This window comes from Aquila chrysaetos, chromosome 11 (assembly GCF_900496995.4).
Source record: "Aquila chrysaetos chrysaetos chromosome 11, bAquChr1.4, whole genome shotgun sequence".
Taxonomy (NCBI): domain Eukaryota; kingdom Metazoa; phylum Chordata; class Aves; order Accipitriformes; family Accipitridae; genus Aquila; species Aquila chrysaetos.
The window spans coordinates 33,794,017-33,812,497 of record NC_044014.1 but is presented as its reverse complement, the minus strand read 5'-3'; the positions used below and the strand labels follow the sequence as shown (position 1 = coordinate 33,812,497).

The window sequence follows — 18,481 nt, the reverse complement described above, 5'->3', positions numbered from 1 at the left end:
CTCTCAGCTCATTGGCTGATACTTTAATTGGTGGAGAAACTCTTAGGATAAGGCCTTTTCTTCTCCTCTCAACTCTGAATTTGACTTTGTTTGATATTTCATCTTCCATGCATTAATATTACATGCAATCTGTTTTTCAGTTTGCAGTAGGCTTAGTGAGGTAGATGAGTGTCTCTTCAGCTTTGCTGTAGGTCAAAACAGCCTAGCAGTGTTTCAGCTATCTGTAAAGTTTCCTCAGATGTTTTAGTTCTTTAAACTGCCTAAAAATGTGATGTTTCTGCTTATTACTGTAAAGCTAAGGTCTTTTTAGTTGCTTTGTTGTTGATGATGATAATCATATTTAAAACTCCTACCACATATATAAATAATTCCCACAATGATACACTTTGGTCCAGAATAGAAGTATAGATGTTTCTTAACAAGTCAGCACGATAAAACCCAACAATGTTTAATGGGCTGTAGTATGAAGTATGCTTCTTTCTGTGCCTCACAGTTTAATTTCTACTTTAAACAGAGGATGTTGGAAGGTTTTGGGGTTTTTTTTTGGTAGTGGTGGGATTTCTACGTTGTTTCCCTTCACTTTCAAATAAACAGAAAAAGCAGTTACTATGAATTTTGTAAAATGTAGGGTTTTTTAATCATTGTTTTTCCAAGAGCTTTAAACACTATGTGTTTTTCACATCTGTTAAAAAGGAAGAGTAGAAATTTTGTCATGGCTAGTGTTGCCAGGAATTGATTCATTAGGCAAAAAGCTCTGTCGTCACAGACCCTGAAGTCCTGGTTGGGTCAAGAGGAGGGACGCCTCCAGGGTCCTTTTCTGAGAGTAAATTTAACCTGAGGTGTAGATCTGCAAAAAACTCCCTTTTCTTTGAAACTGAGACATGTAACTGGAAGTTCTTGCTCTGTGGGTGGAAAAGTGGATAGGCATTTCCTAAACATTTTTCTGTTAGACCTATTTCTCCAGTTCTGTATGGGGTAAATAATCAAGGATGATTGTATGCCCTCCCGCATCCTGGAAACCTCTGTAGGGATCAGAGGCAGAGGGTACAGAGGTTTTTTCATATTCCTCATCATATTTTCATACACTAAATTGATAGACTTGTTTCTTGTATTGAAAACCTGAAAAGAGATTGCTCTTCAGAATACTGTGGTATGTACTGCAAGATGTCCAAACTGTAGAGGAGGAAAACCCAAAATACTACTCCACTCACTGACTCCTAGGAGGTGTGAGTAGAAACATTTGTTTGCTGTGATGGAGTTAGGGCTAATGTGTCTTAGCAGTGGGATGGACAGTGTGGTGTTTACTTAGTGAATGTGCTGGTTTGGAACAAGGTATGATTATAATCAATAACAGGCTTTGTCTCCAGCACTTGTGGATCACTGAGAAAGTGTTTCTTTAGAAAGCCAATGTGTGCAAGAGGAAATTAGGGGATATTTTTAGAAGGAGCCCTCTTAAGAGGTTAGTTACATTGAGTGACTAGGGACACCTTGCTAGTGTGGGGAAAAAACATTGCTATCCCTAGTGATTATCTAAGTTGTATTTAAACTATCATTTAAAACAAACACACACCCCACTCCCCCCAAAAAAAGAAAAAAAAAGTTTTAGAGAAAGTGAATCAAGAAATTACATGGAGAGCATCTCATGCTATAGTTTAGAAACCCCGGAACTGGATTTTGATATCATAGTCTTCCTCCCTAGTTTTAATAAATGTAAAGGAAGGCAGGTTGATTGATGTAGATATACCACAGGTTATACACACCTGAAAGAAGGATCTACAAGTGCTGAAAGTCATTTGGATCTAGAAGAGAAGGATGATGAGTACACAGGCTGTTTGAGCTCAGGACCCAGTCTAGAAGTGAGTAGACTTGCGGTCTTCTGCCTGAGAACAGGGAGAGTTGCTGATACCTGTGGCACACCAGTGACAATGTGTGGGGGATGCCATGCAGCACTGGTCTGACACCTTCTGCCTGTAAAACCTGGGTATAACAGAATTATACTTTGACTCATTATATACTCTGATGAAGAAAAACAAGTGTTTCATATTTGCGTACTTGCAATGATTTACCTAAGCTACATAAAGTGAAATAGGATTTTCATGAAGATTATTTGGGGGGGTGACTATTAAATCTCTGCTCCCTGCTTTTGTTTCTGTTCTTTTGTCTTTGAATAGAGAAACAGTTGTGGCAGCAAAGCTACTTTTGACAATAGTTTGCTGTGGTTGTGTTTTGAGCAGAAGTTTGTTATTTTAAACCACAGCTCAGTGCCTGTTAGCACCAATATACATACCTCTGAACACAAGCTGTGTAGTAAATTAGTCACCCAATAGTCTATTCTTCTACTGAATCTTTTGCTTTTCCTGCTCTGAAACTTTGGGAGTATGCAATATTGAGTTTGCTTATTGGTCAGTCCAGCAAAGTGGACTCATTAATGTGCGGGTATATCGAAGACAAATGGTGATTTATCAGTGGGTGGAAAACAGGGAAAAAAGTATCTAAAATATGTTAGCTTAAGAAGTGTTTATGCATTAGATGTCTGATATTACAGAATAATTTGGACTGATTTGCTGCAGCACTATTTTTTTTATAGGTTCTAGTACTGCTTGGTGGTGTTGCTGAGATTTAAACGGTTGTTGATTATTGGTTTCGAAGTAGCACAACACAACCAGATTACGTAAAACTTGAGTATTTTAGATGTAAGTCAAACAAACCCACAACATTTTAAAAGGGTGGTAATTCCAATGATCATGCAGGGTATGGAAAATAAGTTTAAAAAACCAAAACCAACAAAATGATATATACTACAACAGTAACTATAAGCAATTTGATCTCTTTTTTTATTATGTTTCATGTCCAGAAACCTGCAAGTTCAAAAATTCAGGCAAACTAAACATAAAACTACAAATCTAGTGATGTGTATAGGAGCATCCTTATGACGTTTTTCAGGAGCTTTTATATTGAGTCTGAACAAAAGCAAAGCCCGTTCCATGTACTGCTGTATTCTATTTGGTTTACACTTATTGATTAACTAGCAAACTATTTACAGTACAAAAAATTCACCAGTTAAACAGCAGTTTCACTGGCAGAGTAAATCGAAAATTTCTTTCAAGTAGTCATCAGTAAAGGATTAATATAGAGAGGTATTTCAAACTTTGGTTTAGTGTTTGATATGACAGTGTAGTTTTATTTTCCATATTGGTTGTCTTCATCAATGTAAATCTTCAGTTGGGTACGAACTAACAAAAAAGGGGGAGACCCCAGCAAAGCACACATATCTTGTGCTGGAGTGGTGTCACCTGCCTAACCTTTGTGCTGGGAATGGTCACTTGCCTCTGCTGGACTCGGAGGGGAGCTGTGTAATATGGCCCCATTCTTACTGCCTTCCTGGCCATGTTCGGACATGTGGTCATTATGATCCCTCTGAGGAACATTTAATGTGTATTTTGAAGAAATACTTTGCTTGTATACAGTGAACCTGAGGACTTAGGGGAGCTGGGCTTGTTGCTTGTATGTGCTATGCTCATTTTACACATGCATTGGAAATCCACTGCTACTGAAAATGCAAGAAGTGCAGGAAATGTATACTTTGTGTGCATGTGCAGGGAGTGATGAGGTGGAGAAACGGCCTTGTGAAATAGAACCATTTGGAAAGGTCTGTGGGCTAGATTTAATTTTCCTGCTAGGTCATTCTTGCCTTGGCCTGTAGCTTCTCTTGGCTCAAGTTACAGCTCTTGTGTACTGGAAGCAGACTCCAGCCCCGATAACTGTCTGGGAGCTTGTACATGATGATGTTTAAGTGACTGAAAAATAAGTGCTATAAAGCATGTCTCTAATGAATAGTCAGATTGCTAAGGTTGTAACGTCAAACGCTCAAAATAGGAAATGTTTAATGTTTGCCTGTACAACCTTGCTACCTTTCCTTTGTGGTGCTTTATTACCATATAGTCTTTAATTACATTAAGACTTGCATAACAGCAGGTGGTTCATGGTTAAACTCCTAAGTAAAAGTTATCTGATGTTTGATATGTTTTTCCAGACACTGTCTTGACATTTTCTTTGTCACAGAAAATCTGGCTTTTTCGTGTGCTGCATTTGTATTAACTATTTAATGCCGGTATTTTGATATAATAAAAACCTGTGAAGAGAATATACTCTAATTTTTTATCTGTTTTGAAGAAAGGCATTTAAATTATTTTAAAATTATTTAAGTAAATTCAGGAACTGATTGTATTAATTATGAGTTTTTTATAGCTTGTTATACCTCATTTGTAATGAACCAAATGCATTAATTTTATAAATATTTATATTTGTGAAATGAGCCTGTTTTCATAACGTGCTTATTTCATTTTCACCACTTGTGTGTTTCAGTTGTGCAAGACTCTTGCAGGTCAACATCAAAATGCTGAGAGAGGGACTGTTTTAAGTGTTTACAAATCTGAATTGGATTGGAATTGCATACCATGAAACAATTTACTTCATTGCTGATGCTAAGAGATTATTTAGCATGTACGAATACGACTGAACTTTTGTGTTTAGGAAGCTAGTCAATTCTGAGGGCTCTTTTAAAGTGTTGTTCCTTGTGTGGTTTTCCAAACCACAAGATGTATGCACCCGTGTCTTGAAGGTAACTGAATTTTTGAGAGAAGGTCTCATAAGGCTGCGTGAGTGATGTTGAGTTGAAAACATTTGATCATGGTTAAAACTGACTAGGGAGAAAAATGTATGTCTTATGTCATTTGACTCGGCTCCTTTCTCAAGTCAGTCTGCGACCATTGTGGATTTGTACAGCAATATGCTGTATCACTTGGTAGGCATCAAGTGAAAAACTTGCTGTGATTGGAGTTAGCAGTAGGAGTGTTGTGACAGAAGCATTTTGACATGTCCAGCCAAAACCTAATTGACCTTTTAAAAAGGAGGGGGGTGGAGGGATGAAGGGGAGAGAGAATTTCCAACTATAAATGGAGATTAAAAGGAACTTTAACACTTTAAATAATTGCTTATCATATAGGTATTTCTTTATTATTGTAATAAAAACCAGATATCCCCCCCCCCCCCTTAGAGCAGAACTCGTCTACTGAATAGCTGAAATGTAGTAGGAATTATGTTTTTAGGCAGTTCTGCATGTGGCTTTAATGTTACATGATAGGTAACATTTAGAGTAGTGGAAGTTATCACGCTGAGGTTCAATACTGATTTCCCCCCCCCCCCCCCCTCCATTAGTGTGTTTTGGAAACAACATCTGGTAAACCTGTAAATTGGTGGTTTCTGTTTGTTTTTTTCTAAACAAACAAACAAAAAGCTCCTTTCTGCCTCATATACCAGGTTTGTGTTTAAAAAAAAAAAAAAAGCCCAACAGCTTGGCGTTCAGAAGGAAACATACCAAGGTATTACTGCTTGTTTGTTTTCAAAAGTATGGGTCTTTGAGGAGATACTGTATACCCGAAGATAAAAATGTACAGTTCTGCTATTTGTGTAGCTCTGTTATTCCTGAAAATGTATCTTAAAGAAAAGGAAAAGAAGAAAAAGAAAATATTAAAAAGAAAAAAGTACTTTTATGTCAAAACTGAGGAAGTGACCCTGGGGATTGCCATAGATTAAACAGGAAATCACACTACAAATTGAACCCAGAACTTGAATTCCAGCTCACTGCTTTAACTGCAAGAGCGTTCACTCTTTTTTTTTCTCTGCAGACAGGCCACCCAGCTGAAAAAAGTACCTTTGCGTGGGGGGAAAGCTGTGCCCATGTCATACTGGGACTTCAGTGGAACTCCCTTGTCCTTCAGCCCTTACACATAGAAGTGTGCTGCTCGGCAGTCGTGATAGTGGGCAGTAGCTGAGCCCTTAGTCTCTGAGTTACTGTTGACTTCTGTTCTTGTGGTGGTTCATGTTTCTCCCTGTCTGAAATGCACATTGCATGCAGTGTGCTCATTTCAGGTGCGGCTGGAAGGTCTGTAGCAAAATATAGCTCCAGCCTGCGAGACCTGCAGTGTTGAAGTTCCTCCTGTAAGGGAGCAGTATCAGTTCATTGGAGTATTTATTGCATTTGTAGACCAACAGTTTTCCGTACTATTTTAAACTGTTGCCAAAAAGTACAGCCAGAGCAGTAACTTGAGTTAGTACTGCTAGAGGAGGAGTGTGTACTTCAGGAGAACTGGGAAACTTAGTTTTCATTTTATGCAAGAACTGCACATGCTAAAATCATGCCATTGTAACTTTCTGCACTTAACGCCCTTTTTACCTCATCATATTTTTTTAGTAGGACTTTTGGAAACGCTGCTTTCTGAAGTGACAGCTTTAGTTCAGTGTAATGTGTGCAGCAACTGAGATCATCTCTTCCCGAAGCTGCCTCAACCTTTCAGTCTATATTCAGTAGCAAAGATTGAGTTTCTTGTGTACAGCAACCAGATTAAACTGCTCTTCAGCTCCATCTGCAGGCTTATATTGTCCATAGGGTCCTGTCAACAGAAATTGCACCATAAAAAGGTGGATGAATGGTGAAGAGGTCATGGTGGCTTTTGCCTTAAAGAAGGGGGACCTTCAAAAGTGGATTAGATCAAAATAGTGCTTGATAGGCTGTTTCCAACAAGAATTCCTGAATTCTAGTGTCATGTCTCCTCTGGATGCTGCTGGAGACAGGTGATGCTTTGTCAGCGAGCAAGCCAGGCATGCTTGGCATCTGGCTTTCAGGTGGTCAAGTGTAGGTGACTGAAGTAGTTTCTGAAACACCTGTTACTGAAATTGTGTCTGAAGTGAGAGCTGAAACTAAAATGCAAGAACTTGTTCATGTCAGATCATTGATAATGTTGTACTGATACTGACTAAGGAGTAGGTATTGCTTGTGACTGTTGAACCTGCTTACTTACTGTGCGATATCACGAAGGTTTGTGAAGCTTTTAGAAGAACTAATTGAGGGGAGAAGGGAGTGTAGATAGCTGTGATTTTTTTTATTATTATTATTATTATTATTATTTGACTGTGTTCAAACTGATGCCTCATTGGAAATACTGGATTTTGCTGCTTCATAAAATAGCGTCACTAGAGCAATGTGGTTGGGGTATGGTCCAGTGATACAGAAAGAGCATCCTACCATAAGCAGAAGCTGCTGCATGTACTAGATGCAGGAGGACAGAGGGAAATCTAGCACTGTGAACTTGGTCTGCTAAAGGTATATTTACAGGAAGAAGAACTGAGAGCAGAAAAAGGTTTTAACACTAAACTTTTCACAGTTTATGCTAGTATATGCAGCGTGTGGAAAAATAACTTCTGATGAGATTCACTTTCTAATGTGATACTCAGTTACTATATAAAGTTTAGGAGAAATATGTTTCTTAATTCTTTTAAAATTAGCTCACTGGATTGTAAGCTCACAAGGACAGGTTTTTACAACGCTTCATGCATCAGCTCTACTAGTGATCAGGATTTCGGGTGGTACTGCAATAGAAATAATAGGATTTTTCTTCCTAGAAAGTGTAAGAGGTTTTGTGTGTTGTATATGCATGAGGTGTTTTTTTTCCTCTCATCATTTTTGATTTCTTGCAAAGTAGCATGATAGTCTTTGCCATTTATGGTCTTGACCGCAATAATTACAGAGTTTTCCGTAGTGGATGTGCCCGTGAAATGCTCTGAGTTAGCTATACATGGAGTTTTGAGACACAGGAGACAGGTGGATGTGACTCTGGTTATGCAGAAAATCTGTGGTAGAAGTAGATTGCTTGTTTCAGGTTTCCAGAGATAGACAGATCAGGTGTTACCACATTATATCATTTGGTGCCTTAGCAATTTATTTTGTAATATGGTACACAGAACAGAGTGAATTGCTGTTAGTGTTATTGGATGTTGAATATGATATGGTTAATAGAGGAAAAACCAAGAACTCTGTACCCTCATAGAAGACCTACTGTGTCTGAGTTCCATGCTCTGTTTATCTTTTTTTTCTGATCATATCAGAGCTTCTTTTCAAATGCAGATGCTTAATAAAAAGGCAGATTGTCCATATGGAAACACAATGTATACATGTCCGGAAAAAATATTGTAGTGACAGAGTCTGTGCAGGAAATAGTATTAAAACCTTGTTTTTTAATGACTGTTTTACAACATCAGTTTGATTATGGGCTAAATGAGTAACAGATTTCAAGATTTTAGGCAATATTAAGGTAAACATGAATGATTTTATTACATAAGATAATTGAACTATCTGCAAGTAATGAGTAACAAGATGAAGGGAAAGTTTCACAATGAAATTATAATGGATTTAGAAGAAATATGGTAGGGCATCATGTGCTTTTGTATCCAGACTTAATAACTATGGTGTTTTTTGACTAAAAAGTTTGTGTTGAAATTGACCCTTGGGTAATTTAAGTGGACATTCATTGTATTAAATATGATGTGTGGATATCTGGAATTTACAGTTCGTACTTAGACTTACGGGGTTCCTGTTGTTTGTTCAGTTGAGAAATATATTCTTTGTGTAATGGAGGCAGATGTAATCATACTCAGCTTTTCCTTTGAGCCAATTGAATGCAAGCCAACGTCCTGCACGGTGTAGGCAGAGGGGGTTGTTGCAGAGCAGTTTAAACAGGCCTAAATTGTGGCTGTTTGTTCTTAGTTTCCGCGTGCCAGCACTCTGCCTGTGTGGTACGCCAGTTTAGGAAGTGGATCCAGGAAAGAAAAATGGGAGGCGGAAGAGAGAGGATTAGTTTTTGGGTGTCTCCTTCTGCCTGTGCTGGCCTGCTGCCTGGCTGCTTGAGCACCCGTGCAAGCACAAAGGAGGGGCATTGCTGTTTGGCTAGGAGTGGGCTGTGATCTTGGCAGCCTGGGTTCGCGTTGGCCCAAGTACCCATCATTAATGTAACACCAGGATCTGGCTATGAAGTGTTGTGCAGGCTCGGTGCTGTAATAATGGGATTTTAGAGCTTTTGATTGGTGCAAAGCATGAGCAGAACAAACATGTGCAAGTTAGAAATGAACAGAAATCAAAGTAGAAACACCCTGATTCTTTTCTTTTTCAGAACCAAGTGCCTTCTAATTTAATTTTAGGTAAGCTTGGTCTGTGTCACTGACTTTTAGTGTCTGAACCATTGAAAAGCGGACACCAGTAGAAATCCTGTGTAGTGAAGGCAATGGAGGAGTTGATTTTGGAACAGCACACATGAATTTTAACTATTTGAGGACAATGAACCATTGCAATTTGACTTGTTTACTCTATTCCGAAATGTATCTGAAGATGTTAAGATTGTTACTAGCTCTAAGTAAAGCCACATTTAGAAAATGATAGATGATGTTATTAAGATCAGTTAGATTCCTTTGTCTTGATGTGACAAGTCATAATACCAATGCTGAACATGCTGGAGTAACAGTTCTCTGCCATTGAGATGCACAAACATTAGAGAGGAGGTGCTGTGCAGGACCTAAGCTCCTAAGATAATAAGCTGTACCAGACCTTTCCCTTATTTTCACTTCCTCCCCTCTTTCTTCCCCCGCTTCCCCTCTTTCTTCCCCCCCCTCCCCTTCTTCCCCCCCTCCCTCTTTCTTCCCCCCCTCCCCTCTTTCTTCCCCCCCTCCCCTCTTTCTTCCCCCCCTCCCCTCTTTCTTCCCCCCCTCCCCTCTTTCTTCCCCCCCTCCCCTCTTTCTTCCCCCCCTCCCCTCTTTCTCTCCCCCCCCCCCCCCCCCCCCCCAATTTAAGATGTTTATGTTCTTTAAGTAACTTTTCTTTTAGGCATGGAAGGTGTCTTTGAAGTAATTGTCCATTGGCTACCAGGGAATATATCATTCCAGTTAAGAAATCACTGACATAATGAAATCTTTTGAGCATTTTCCAAAGTGCAATATATATAAAAAGATGGTTATTTTGGCACATTTGGGCAGAAGATTACAGAAGCTAAGCTTTCATTAAAACTGTAGTTATACTTCTGTTTCAGTTCTTAATTCTCCTCTGTCAAATTTTACTGAAATAAAACTTACTGAATCTTTACATATTGTAAGCTATAAGCTGGTATAATTTTTTTAGAATCAGGGCAAATCACAGATCCGCAGGTCAAGTGATGTGGATTTTAATTGTAGGGGATGAAAACACTCCTCAACACTATAGTGTCTCGTTTGTTTAAAGGCGGTGGCTTGTGAATTCTGTATTTCTGTCATTCTGTTGCTCTGGGCTGTTTGGACTGTAGAATTAAGAGCTGGCTCTAACAATTTGTAGCTGTGATCTTTCATTTGCCCATACGAAATACCCTTCTTGGTCTTTTAGAGCACACTTCCAAGAGATAACTTCTGTGTTTCATTTATCAAGTTTTTAATATGTACATTAGAAAAACGTACAAACATCTGAACTGTAGGGAATGTGAGGGAACAAGCTCACAGGCTGGCTCTCTGGAGCAGTGCCTAGGTGCTAGGGGAGAGCTGAAATGGAAATTGTCTTCTCTAGTGATTCTTCATGGGGAAGATTTCCAGAGTAGCTCTCCTCTTGTGAAATTTGGAAATCCTCAGGGTAAAGCTACCACATGGCATTTTTTAAAGTTGATGTTGTACGAAGTGAAGTAACAGTTCTGAGAAGTAATGAAAGTATGTTTTCCTTGGCTGGTGGTTGGGTAGAAATCCTTGTGAGATGAGCCGTGCTGCCTGCGGCTCAGAAGCAAGGTGTATCTGCGTGAAAGAATAAATGCATTATTTGACTCCTAGAAAGCAGGGCTGCAGTCTAAGGGATCTGGAAAGAATGCACAGTGCTGAATGCACCAGTCTCAGAGCTGTGCTTCAGATCGTAATGGAGAATGTTTAGAGAGGAGTTTGTTTTTAGGAATAGAGTAGGTAAAAGTAGGTATCTGTGAATCAGTAATGCTTTTATAAAGTTTAAAAGGTTGGGGAGTTCATGCATTTGGTTGGGGGGAGGCAACTTTGAAGCACCAGTGTAGTTTCCTAAGTTTAAAGATGGGGAACAAAAAAGGAAGAAAAGTGCTATAGTGTTAGTAAAGGTGATGGTAACAGCACTTAGAACAGCCTACTGTTCTCAAGGATGATGGGCAAGATTAAAAAAAAAAGAGGTGGGGGGCATTTAAAGGGGAATGGAATAATTGCAGTTTTTACTGTGGAGACTTACTCCCTTTTTTCTTAAAACTGTGTCTTTATTTCACAGCAAGCAAGGGCAGAGCAGGAAGAGGAATTCATCAGTAATACTCTGTTTAAGAAGATTCAAGCTCTGCAGAAAGAAAAAGAAACACTAGCAGTAAACTATGAAAAGGAAGAGGAATTTCTCACTAATGAGCTCTCAAGAAAACTGATGCAGGTAATTGGTGCCTTTACTGAGTTTTCTCCCAGCAGCCTCAGTACCAACTGGTGGCTGAACTTTTTTGTTGGTGTGACTGCAGTCAGAGGGATGTGGTCAGGTTGTAGCTGTTGTAAAGCTTGACACTTGATAAATGTAAAATACAAGAAGTGTAGTGAGTAAGCGTTTTTTTATACATTGCTTTAAAGTTTGCATCTGCAAACTCATAGCGTTGAGAACCTAAAAGTTTGTATAGAGATGCAAAGAAATGGATGTCACTTAAAGTAAATGGTAACTGTCTTACAGAAGAGAGTTACTGATTAATTTAAAATGTTAGTGAAACAGACACTTTTTTCTGGAGTATTTTATATTTAACAGGAGTCCTGAAATATTAAATTTTATATACAAGAATGTACAGCAATGCTTGAAGGAGACTTTATCTGTAAGTTTATCCATACTTTTAACAAAACAGTTGCTTCTCTTGAATTAAAACACATCAGTCTGGTGCTAAAAGTAAAAAGTTGAAGGTGCTGGGACAATTTATGGCAGAGAAACTTCTTTTCATTACCCAAGTTGCGAATTTTTGGAAAGTGGGTAAGTATTTGTTGGAAGTGGTGTGCACTGTTGTGATAGACCTGCCTAAATACCTCCTGTTGGCCTCTGTAGGAGACAGGGTGCTAAGGTGAATGTTTGGTGTGATCCACTATGGCTGTTTTCATGCCGTTACTTATAACATTTGTCATGAAAAACTAGTCCATTTTAAAGAACCTAATTTGTATGTTGTAAGCATTTCTTATGTTCTGCAGCTGGAGACTTAAGGCATATTTAGCCCTGCAGTTAGGAAATACGCTGTTTGGAAACAGCATTAGAGCTAATCCCATCTGACGCTTTTGTTACTGAAAACTGGGACTTCTATGACTTTGTCTATTTGATGCCTATTATCTCACCGTAAGTTAAGTATGAAGATCAAATATCCTCGGTCTGATATTACAATTTCCCCTTGCTATTCTTGAGGACTGACAAGAATGTTTCTGAATAAGATGTACATTTGCTTTCAAAGTCATACATTTTTATGAAAAATAGAGAAGCAGATGGCAGTAAAATAGGGGGTATTAAGCGTTCTTTTCTAATTCAAGTAAGATGGAGATACCACTATAGAAAAAGCTTTCCACTAAAATCTCTTCCAGAAAAAGGAGAAACAGTATGTTGAACAATGTTGTTTAATTGAAAGGGGTATGTAGATATCTGTTAACGAACCAGCTTACCTGGGACTGTACTATATGTTATGTAGAGCAAAGTAAAACTTACTTTAAAAGTAAAAGCATGAATTACACTTGATTTGGTTGAAGGTTTTTGAACTCATATAATGACCTTGCACACAAATTTGTACAACACCAAGTTCTGCAGCAACTAAATATCTGTATCTAGTAATTGCTTAAAATATGCTTAGCCTTCTTCCTAGAATTCAACTGAGATTGATATAAAGCTGTATCTTTAAAAGTTCTTAAATTACTAATGTTATGCAAAATAGGTTCACACATTACAAAGAGAAATACAAGCTCCTTGTGAACCTAAAACTACAATTAATTTTTATTCTTTTCTGCTATGGACTTTCAGAAAGTATCCTTTGATTTTTGCCCCAAATTAAGGAAAAAGCTAATAATCTGCTGTTACTAAAATGGCCAAGGGGGTGCCTCATTGTAATGTATGAAATAATGCAAGGGCATTATGCTGTTTATCCATTGGAAACCCTTAAAGGGTGTAACTTCATTCTGACTAGTGAGAGAAAGATACAGAGAAGCATGTATATCTGAAACAGAACGCAGGCATAAAACTGGTGAAGTTATTCTCACCTTTTGTACAGCATCTGGAGAAAATCCTCAGTTTTGGATTCAACATCTTCCCATAAATGCTATCCAGATTTCAGTAGGCATGCTGCAAGTTTCTGCTGAAAGAAAGTAACTACATAGCCATAACTACAATAATGTGGAGGTATAATTCTGACCACCACCTGTTTTTATTAAACAATATCTCAGCCTACAGCCTTATACTTCATTTAGTGTGGCTTTCCTGTAAGCTTCATTTAGTGTTTGATAAACAAGGTCATGTCAACCAGAAGATTTTTAAAAGGTGACAATTCTTAAATACACTTGTGTTCCAAATTGTTAGTCCTAAAACTGTGTCATTTGTCAGTATCATTAGGTAGCAGTTTTTGGAAGTAAATTGTTTGTCTGCTCTCTGAATGTTAACCCAGCTTACTTGAAAAAGAGAACATCTGTCAACATCCTGTCGATGTTGGTAGTGGTTGTGCCTGTGAGGGGTGAGTGGCATGGAATATCTTGCCTACAGGTTCACCTGTTAACTGCAGTGCACAGAGGAGATGATGATAAGGGATATATCAAAGTTCTAGCGCAGAGCATATTTTAAGCTGTGTCAGAGGAATCTGCCTGGTCAGCAGGTTTTGTAGGCCATACATCTGGATGACTTTTCATACCTTTACAGTGGCTCAAGACTTGCAGAACAGGTGGAGGACTTGTTTGTTTGTTTAAAGCAAACAGTTTAATACTAAAACTATTATTCTGTTTGTGTGTATGCTGAATGCAGATCTCATGTCATGGCTTGATTATGTCTTTGATGTGATAAACTTGCTGTGAAATGCAAAAAATGTGTATTAATATATTCTCCTAAACACTAGTAACATGCTCAGCAGCTTATAAATTATACAAATGAAATGGTCTCTTCCCCTAAAGAGCTTACCTGTAGAATTATGGTAAACAGTATGTTTCCACAAAAATAATTTTCTATCTCTACAGTGATTATGGATTTAGTAAGTTGATATTAGAATACTCGTGAGTTGCAGGCAATTTTCTTAAGTAGCAAAGAACTGAAAGTAATATTGACATTGATTTTTGTTTTCTGAAAGCTTATCTGCTGTTTGGAAGTTTTGCTTCTTCAGTTATGAATCCTGGAAATTATACCCATGTAGACTGCCAGATAAAAACTCTGAGAAGAGAAACTGCTGATACTACAAATAAACTCATTTTGTGGAAAAGAGGGCATTATTAGCACAGATCACATGGCCAACTTAGTATTTATTACGGTATCTTTTCTAGTTTGGGATACTCTTCCCATTACACAGGTGTAGTTCTAAATTCCTGACTAATGTTTTTCAAATGCAGAAGGTTAAGATAATTACAGTTTACTTTTTTTAATTTCCTGAGATTTGGGAGTGCCAGTACTTACCATTACCTACTAGAATGTAGCAATTCTGTCTTTATTAGAGGATGCAAGGCTGATGAGGCAGTTATAAGGCAAATAATGAATTGATAAATGCCCACTTCCATTTTTTTTTTTTTTTTTCCTCTGGAGAGAATTCTAGCTAAATCAGATGCAGACTTTGGATGATGACTTAACCAGAAATACAGTAGCCTCCAGTGGAAGTGTGGTCAGTAATTGGTTGCTCCACTGTTCTTTGCTATTTGGGGTTAAACTCTTAATCTCTGTATTTGCCAGGCAACATTGGTCTGACCTGGAACTAGACTTTCAAAATTCATGCTGTCAGACATGGTGCATCAAATGGCTTCCTGTTTTTTGTATGACTAAGGGAAAAAAAGAATGCATATAAATCTGTTTTGTCTAAGACTTTGCTTTTTGGAACAGAAGGAGGGGTGTACTTCTGGTAAACTCCATATGATTTGTAGTCTCTTAATTTTTCAAGTATTTACTAGTCTGTGGCTGTGTCAAAATTACTGCCATATTATTCAGTTGAAAGCCACCTAGCAGAGGGACTTTTTTCATAGTGCCTGTGTGTTTTTTTGCTTTGTCAAACCTTTGTTTGTCACAATTGTAGGGGCTTATGCATCGCATTCAGAGCAGCATCTGGAACGAGCTCCTAGAATGTTAAAACATTTTAAATGTGAAAGCTGTCTGCCAGAGCACGAGCTGCAGTGCTCCTCACTAACAGCCTAACAAGAATTTCCCAGTTCAGCATGATGTGCATTACTATTATAAAATAGAAAGTTACATCAGGTTTTCAATATTGTAAGAAATTAATTTTGAAACATTTTACTATATGGCAGACTGAGTCTAAATGTACACAGTAGCACATAAAAGAAGGTGTTTTCACTGGAATAACACTGTCTTCCTGTTGACAGGATTTCTGGTGCCATACCATTGCTTGATAATACCTGTTTATAACTGTGTGGCATTAGCTGTTACTGCCTCTGTAAGCCCCAAAAATAAGTATATGCTTTTACTAGTTAAATTTCCTCTGTTTAGCATAATTTTTAATTTTCTAGGCTGAATGCTGTGGAGATGGAGCACATGCATCTCAACAGAGGTTTTGGAGTAAACAGAAGCTTTTCATCATATACGTTCCTGATAAAGTTCTTATAAGCCTTCTTTTCCTGAATGAATACATTCATTTTCCCATGTACTTACTCTAACTATATTTTTGTCTACCTGACTAAGTCTCTGGAAGCTTTGGAACAATATTTTTTGTGGAGTTCTCGATCCCTAGTCATTATAGAATGGTAGTAATATTTTGCAGAGTATCATTAGAAGTGTTTTGATGCAGGATCTGTTCTTGCAGCTGTGGATGTGGACTTGAATTACTGTTTTGAAATTTAAAGTATTAAATCTTGAAAATTTATCATTTGTGTAACAAGGCTGCTTGAAAGTAATTAATTTTTAATATTGTTTGAACTTACAAAGTCAATTATTCTTTAAATTGTGCAACAGTCCTTTTCAAAATCAAATACAGATTTTTTTTCAATACCCTTATATTTTTGGAAGTGCAAATTGGTCCAAGTATCTGTCCTTTAAAGTAAAATGTTACAACATACCAAGATAATAGCATAATGTGTGGTCAGGCAGATTAAGTAATTGGGAGGCTCTACAGAACTGTTTCTCATGCAAGTCTGATTCTTGACAGTTCTTTCAAAAAATTGTAAGCCTGTAAACATAAGCTATTACCCTTCCTGCTCTCCAAAATACGATGTGTCAGCTCAAGGATGCAAATATGATTGTGTGGAATAAACAGAGTCAGCTCATCTGTCATTTATTTGATGAACATCTGGACGTAAAGAGGAGGCAAACTGCTGATACAAATCTGTGAATAAATAGGACTTTCAGGATGCAGCAAAGGAGGAATTGGACAACTTTTGATGGCTGGAGTACTAAAAATAGACTGTTCAGTACAATATACAAGGTCATAGTCTGGGGGATAAATGAGGGGGTTTTTTTGAGAGAACTTCATCCATTAGCTCCATTATTTAATAAAAACACTTTCTGCTGTCCCAGAATAAGCCAGTACAGTAAGGAAGTAAGGTAAATGTGGTCCTGCATTGTATCAGGAAACTTATTTCTGTAGAGAGAGAAGGATATTACTGTAGTTGTGTAGGACTTAACCTGAACTAATGCATGCACTCTTTCTGCTGCTAAGCTTTGTATTTGATGGGCCCATTCTCACTTTAAAGTATTAGCTGCGTCTCTTGCATCAAACCCATCTCTGATCTTATGTAGCTGAAAATCCCCCCAGTATCTCTCCTGCAGTTTTCATGTGCAATTCAAGGCCTATAAGACATTGTTATCAGGGTGACACGTTCTAACACATTTTTTTCCTTCTCTTTAGCTGGAAGCCATAGGTGTGTCTGTAAACAGTTGTTACTATAATTGCATATAATTAAAAACAGTTTGAAAATACTCTCTTACTTTACTAAGTAAAATAAACACTGTCCACCAGTGTTTTACCAGTGGATATTTTCTCATTGTTAGCAATTCTGTTTTTCAGCATTAGGGTTTCAGCATTAACTGGGTTTTGTTTGGTTTGGTTTGGTGATCAAAGCCAATAAAAGGGAAAATTATTTTACCCAATTATGAGTGACAGACACCATTAATATGTATTTTGGGGTGTGTTATTAGTATTTTTCTCACACTTTGAATAATGAAGCTGAAGGGGTGAAGAGGAGTAGCACAATAAAGTAGGTTCATCAGAATGTCCGAGAGGGCTTTCATATTATAATCCCTTTTAGCACTCAAGGGGAAAGTGTTTGTGGGTTTCTTTTTATTCCCAGTCACTTTGCTTTCTGGTATATTTATGTTAAAATCAGAATAGAATATATTCCTGTAATAAATCTCTCCTGGCTTCACTTAGTAGCTTTCTGATCAGCTGGAATGGTGTTTTGGCTGCAGTATGTTCATGCTCCCAAGGTAGGGGTTAGTAGATCCTACACAGCAGCTACAGATCTAACAAATAAGCCTCATCAGTTCCCGTGTGATGGAAATTCCAGCAAGTTTTAAAAGGAATGAGGCAAGATTGTGCTGTTGCAGCTTGATTTGTTTAAATAATGTGGTAGTTGCGTTTGCATGAAGCACACAAAAGCAAGAAACAGTATTTGTTGTTAAGTTGGCTTGAGGTTCCTTCATACAACTGTATGATTTGCCTGACTCACTGGACTGACTGCAAATGCTAGCAGTCCCCAACCACACGCTTTCTGTTAGCAGCATCTGGCTTTAGGCTGAGTAAGAGATTCTGGCTATGTGCCTTTTCACACAGTTTAATTTGCTAACTAAATATAAGCTGATTACAGCAACTGGATTTGGTCTCAATTTTTAGTTAGGTGGGAAAAAAGCATCTAGCTTTTTTAGTAAAGCAAAATGGAGATTGATGAATGTGCAGCAAGTACCTTGAGCTAGGTGGTAATCTGCATGCTGTTTGCTCCTTGGGCTCTTTGGCTGTCTTCAGTCTTAAACTGTAGCTGCTGTGTAGTGGTGGGGAAGGAAGGGAGAGGGGCTTACAGAGCTCATAAGACTAAATAATGTCCTTTTCATATTAAACCTGTTTTTCTCCAACCAAGCTTAACTCCAATACTGAAGTAAGAAACTTCAAAATTTTTGTTATCAAACAACACAAACAGTATTTTGATTTAAAAGTGTGAATATAGATTTTTCTTTTAATGAAAATCTCACTTAGCAGCCCTGTGTGTTCTCACACAGGAAATGAAATGGCTTTATTTCCAACTAGACAGTTTAACAAAATTTCCTAACCATTTGATCAAGAGCTGCCATGATAGTCTCAGGGATTATCATGTTGGAGTCTAGGTGGCTTCCTCAAGTGCATGGGAATTTCCAGGAGCGTGAGGTGTTTTGGAAAATATACTGTAATTTAGTAAGTGAAAGGAATAAATCTCACTTATTTTAAATTACTATTCTGGTGTTTATTTTAATTTG

General features: G+C 37.9%; 1 protein-coding gene across 1 annotated transcript in view; it reads left to right on the top strand.

The window, feature by feature from the left end:
* The window catches only part of CCDC6 (coiled-coil domain containing 6), a 54,757-nt gene that overhangs the window by 9,766 nt on the left and 26,510 nt on the right, over positions 1–18,481 (top strand). The window contains exon 2 of the mRNA XM_030030275.2: positions 11,123–11,272. Within this exon, the coding sequence (XP_029886135.1) occupies positions 11,123–11,272 (150 nt within the window). The remainder of the gene's footprint in view (positions 1–11,122; positions 11,273–18,481) is intronic.